At 54.9% G+C, this 5,533-nt stretch overlaps 1 protein-coding gene across 1 annotated transcript in view; it reads right to left on the reverse strand.

The window, feature by feature from the left end:
• Nucleotides 1-1,090, reverse strand: part of LOC119361065 (14 kDa proline-rich protein DC2.15-like) — a 2,133-nt gene extending 1,043 nt beyond the window's left edge. Inside the window, exon 1 of the mRNA XM_037626447.1 lies at nt 834-1,090. Coding sequence (XP_037482344.1) covers nt 834-1,090 — 257 coding nt within the window. The remainder of the gene's footprint in view (nt 1-833) is intronic.
• Nucleotides 1,091-5,533: the final 4,443 nt, after the last annotated feature.

Below are 5,533 nucleotides of genomic sequence, written 5' to 3' on the forward strand. Positions count from 1 at the left end.
CCCTCCTTCAGTCGTCGCCATCTCTCTCCATCGCCGCTCCTCCTCCCTCGTCCCCCGGTCCTTCTTTCAGCTCGCTCGCTTCTGGATCTGGCGCTAGGAACAGGTTTTGGGCCTTGTCGTCGGACGAGGCGGATGTGGATTCCGATCTGGAGGTTGGTTCTCCAACCCTCTCTCTGGCTTCTCCTCCGTTCGCTTCGCGGGCGGTGGAGTCGATGGTGGCTGGTAAGGTTCGGAAGTTTGCTCCGGGCGGCCGTGGCCGTCCAGTGGTCTCTGTTGAGGGGGATGGCTCGGGCTGGCTCCAGGTGAGGCGCGGCCGGCGACAGAAGCGCTCGGGGACGCTCTCCTCGCCAGGCAGTGCGGGTCTTGGTGGTGCTTCCTCTCAGGCGGGTGGCCCTGCTCCCTCCTCTTGCTCTCCGACAACCTCTCCGCTGGTGGTCTCGGTGGTGTCGGCGCCACTGGCGGTGACGGCGGTCGCCTTTCCTCCGCCTCCAACCCTAGATCCGTTTCCTATGCGTGAGGCTTGTGGGACATCCGTACCGTTTCAGTTGGGCCTTTATGGGCCGTCTGCTCAGGCTGGGCCGCCATCACTGTCGTCTTTTTCTGATTCCCCCCCCCCCTCTCCATTTTGGGCCCTGGGCTCCGCGCGAATCTCGTGCCCTCCTCTGCTTCGGCCGGCCCGGCCTGTTTCTCCCCCCTCTCGGCCTGGCTCGCACTGGGTATTTATGGGTCCGAAAGGGTTCGGCCCCCTCATTTCTAGGGTTTCCTGCATCTCACTCTGACCTGCGCCGTTTCCGTCTCCGCATCCCTACCTACCACAGATCTCCTCCCCCCACCTCTCTCCCTTCCTTTCGCGGCGGTGGTTGCCATGGATCGCTCCCGTGGGTCTTCGAGCGAGGCAGTGTCGGGCATGGAGCGGCGGCGGGAGGATGCGGGTGATGGGGTGGCCGATCTGGACCTCGAGGCGTCCCTCCGCTCCAAGCTTGAGGCCGAGCAGGCGGCTCGGCTGCAAGCGGCCCGCGAGCACGAGGCTAGGGCGGCGGGGCCCGAGCGGTTCCAGGGCGGCAAGCGCTAGGGCGGCGGCGCCAGCCATGGCGGGCTCTGGATCTGAGGCCCCCGGATCGGGAGGATCTGGGGCTGATCCATGGGAGGCCGCGGCGGCTGTTGGTGGCTCTGGTCCTGCAGCCCGTCCCCCTCCTCCTCCCCTGCATGGCCCGGCTCCCCTGGCTCGTGGTGGTGGTCGTGGCCCCGGTCCGTCTTCTGGGTTCGGTGGGCGCTCGTTGGGTCGCGGAGGCGGCGGCTCTGGCTCCCTCGGCCGTCGGCTCCCGGCGTCTAGCCCTGGTTCGTCCTCTGGTGCCTTGGGCGATGGGATCCTCCCTCCTCCCCCTCCTCCACCTGCCCGTCCATCTCCTCCGCATCTCCAACCTCCAAACCCTAATCTTACATGTTTTGCTTGCCACCAACCTGGCCACTTCCAATCCCGCTGTCTCAATCCCCCGTTCTGCCTGATCTGTAGAGAGGACGGCCATCTGACTGTGAACTGCCAAAACTGTCGCAAATCTGCTTCTTTTAAGCTTTTTGGCCAACGCCTTCCTGGTTGCTCCTTCTTCGCGCTTGATAGTGATATTCCTCAGGTGGCAGTGGCTCCTGCGCTCTCCAACGCTGCGATCATCTCAATCAAAGACCACAAAATCACCACCCAAATCCTCTTGGATGAGCTCAAACTGTGGGATGATGGGGGCTGGGATTGGCAGATCCGACAGCTGTCCGATTTTGATTTCGCGGTGGTCTTCCCCTCTAAGAGCAGCCTAAAGATGATTTCTTCCTGTACTAGTTTTACTCTCCCTCTTAACCAATTGGTAGTTTCGGTGAAGGCGGCCACCAATGGTCCTGTGCGCCTCAAGATCTGGGTTGTGGACCCCTTGTGCATTCATGGTTGTGTCGATGTTTTCCCTTATGCGGATGGTTTCAGGCTTCAGGTGCGTGTGGAAGGTGATGCCACTGCCCAATCCCCACCTCCGCCTCCTCCTCCTTCAGCCGATAACCGTGGCGGTGAGGGTGACAATGCTGGCAACATGAGCGGGGGCTCGCTTCCTCACTTCATGACCTCTGAGTGGGATGGAATGGGCTCAGAAAGCCGCGAGCTTTTCAAGGATAGTGCCCCGAAGACCAAGGAAGGAGGAAAGGATCAGATGGATGTGCATGTTTCTGCTCAGGCTGCCCCGCTTGTCCCACCTGCCGGTACTCCTGTGTCGGGGGTGTGATCCAACTTGCCGCCCCGGCTGGGCTCGCCGTCGCTCTCGGGCATTGAAGATCTTCCTGCTTCCCCGCACTGCGTTGCGACGGGCTCTCTTCCCAAGCGCAAGTCCTCGGTTCGCAAGTTCTCTGCTCGCAGTCGGGCTTCCTCTAGGACCAAGCTATCGGCGGATGGCCTATGTCGCTATCTTGATGGTGATATGGGCGACGTCGCGGGCCAGGCGTCTCCGGTGGAGGCTCGAGCTTCTCCGATCCGCTCCCCCTCTACGGCGCGCAAAAGTGGTCGGATCCGCGACAGTGGTCTGCAGGTGGCTGACAAGGCGGCTAGGCGTGCTGCGGCTCGTGATCTTCCTGCTTCAGGTACTCCTCCCGCCCCTTCTCAGTTGGTTCATAGTACCTCTTCCCCCACTCGGCTTGTTCTACCTTCTTACTCAGATGAGCACTTGACTAAGGTTCTCGCGGATTCTGGCATCTCTCTTGATCATAATTTTGGATCTCCTTGTTCTCTGATTGCTCTTATTAGGGCCAATGAGGTGGCCCATGCGGCTTTGGCCAAGGCTAAAGAGGCCGCCGCGGCTCCTCCTGCCACCTCAGTTGTGGCTGTTGGGGTTCCGGAGGAGGGGGTCTCTGCTAGCGGTATTGTTCCTCAGACTTCTGTGAAGAAGGGTGTTTCTAAACGTGCTAAAGCCTGCTTGGCACCCTGCAGGTCGAGTTTGCGCATTAAAAATCTCTCTTTCAAATGAAAGCCCTTTTCTGGAATATCAGAGGCTTCGACGCTCGGGGGCGCCGGGACCAAATTAAAGACATTGTCAGGGGTGATAATATAGACTTGATTGGCTTAGTCGAAACTTTCAAACCCTCCTTCTCTCCCCATGAGCTTTCTTCTATTGCGGGGGCCGATCACTTTGATTGGAATTTCCTTCCCTCTTCTGGCCACTCGGGTGGTATTCTGTTAGGGTCGAAACGTGATGTTTTTGATTTTGTCACCTTTGATCATGGTATCTTCTGGAACAGCTCCGTGCTTTTTCACCGCCAGCTCAATTCGCTTTGGGAATTTATGGTTGTATATGGCCCGGCGGATCACTCCCTCTCTCCTATCTTCCTGGACGAAATCTCGAACAAAGTCGAAGCTTGCACCCTCCCACTTGTGATCGAAGGCGACTTTAATTTGCTTCGCTCACCTGCGGATAAGAACAATAATATCTTTTCTTGGACGTTGGCTGACGCTTTTAACGAGTTCATTAGCTCCTGCGCCCTTTGTGAGATCCCTAGGGTGGGCTCTAGATTTACTTGGACTAACCATCAAGTTTCCCCTATCCGCTCCGTTCTGGATCGAGTCCTTGTATGTTCGAATTGGGACTCGCACTTCCCGCTAGCTATGCTTAAATCTAAGGCGATTGTGGGCTCGGATCATGCCCCTCTAATCCTTGATGCTAGGATTGGACCCGTCTCCTCCCCCCTAGGTTTCAGTTTGACGCGTCTTGGCTCCTTATTTATGGCTTTAGCGACCTCCTCGGCTCTAAAATTAGTGGCTTCCTTTCGGTGCCTCATCGTTCCTTTGGGCCCTTGGATGATTGGCATAATTGCTTGGCCCTGCTGCGTAAATTCCTCCGTGGTTGGTCCCGTAATCACTCGGCCCAGGACCACAGGGAGAAGGCCCTTCTCCTGGCCCAGATTGAGGCCCTTGACTCTCGGGCTGACGTCTCCGGCCTTTTTGATTCTGACTGGACCCTTCGCTTCTCCCTTGAATGCTCTCTGGTGCAGATTCACCGCCTTAATGAGATTTATTGGCGCCAGAGGGGCTGGATTAATTGGATGCTTAAAGGTGATTCCCCACTGCTTATTTTTTTGCTATTGCGAATGGGAGGCGGCGCAGATGTCTTATTGATAGCCTGATTATTGACGGGGTGCGGTCTTCTAACCAAGGCGCCATCCTAAACCATGTTGTGGCATTTTTTCCTCTCTCCTCTCTGCCAAACCTGACTAGGGGTTCAGGCTATCTTCTAATTTCTGGGACCAGGGGGTCTTGGTATCCTTGGAAGAAAATACTGATTTGATGATTCCTTACTCTGAAGAGGAGATGTGCTCTTCGATCACTAAATCAAACCCTAATTTTGCCTCGGGCCCGGACGGCTTTTCCATCCCTTTCTTTAAAAAATTTTGGCCTATTCTTAAAGAGCTTATATGTGCAGTCATTCAAGGCTATTGTTTGGGGACAGTAGATATTATGCAGTCATTTCCCTGATCCCTAAAATTAAGGGTGCCAAACTTATTTCTCAGTTTAGACCTATTGCGCTTATTAATAACTTCGCCAAATTCCCTGCCAAGTGTCTGGCCACTCGCCTTACCCCGGTGGCTCATCGGACCTTCTCCCCTACTTAGTCGGCTTTTGTCAAGGGTTGCTTCATCCTAGATGGGGTCCTCTGCCTGCATGAAATTATCCATGACATCCATAAATCAGGCAGCAAGGCTGTTATTCTAAAATTGGATTTTGAAAAGGCCTATGATTCGGTGAGTTGGAGCTTCCTTAAACAAGTCCTACTGGCTAAAGGATTTGATAGTGGGGTGGTTCACCATATTATGCAGTTGGTAATGGGAGGCCATACTGCCATTAATGTCAATGGGAAAGTTAGTAATTTCTTTAAGAACTCTAGAGGCCTCCGGCAAGGCGACACGGCCTCGCCCATCCTCTTTAACTTTGTGGAGGACGCTCTTTCTAATATCCTATCTAGAGCCGCGGAGGCCTGCCATATCTCTCCTGTTAGCTCATACCTTATCCCGGAGGGTATTACTCACCTTCAGTACGTAGACGACACTATTATTTTGGTGGAACTGAATGACCACTGCATTGCCCATCTCAAATTTCTGCTCCTTTGCTTCGAAGCTCTCTCGGGTCTTAAGATCAACTTCTCCAAAAGTGAAGTTATTGTCATTGGTGTGCCGGGTACCGAGGCCTTACGGGTGGCCCGCCTCTTGAACTGCTCTCTTGGCTCGTTCCCTATTAAGTATTTGGGTTTACCTATCACCTCTGGCAAGCTCCTTGCTAAAGATTTTGCTCCTACGGTGGCCAAGGTGGGTAATCGTGTAATGCCCTAAAGGGGCAGATACAACACTCAGGCGGGTAAAGTGGCCTTGATTAATGCGTGCCTCTCATCTCTCCCGATGTTCTTGATGGGTTTTTACCTTCTTTCTATGGGAACCCATGCTGGCTTTGATAAACATAGAGGTGCCTTTTATTGGAACGCGGCTGATAACAAGCGCAAATATCGCTTGGTCAAAT

Source organism: Triticum dicoccoides, chromosome 2B (assembly GCF_002162155.2).
Source record: "Triticum dicoccoides isolate Atlit2015 ecotype Zavitan chromosome 2B, WEW_v2.0, whole genome shotgun sequence".
Classification (NCBI taxonomy): Eukaryota; Viridiplantae; Streptophyta; class Magnoliopsida; order Poales; family Poaceae; genus Triticum; species Triticum dicoccoides.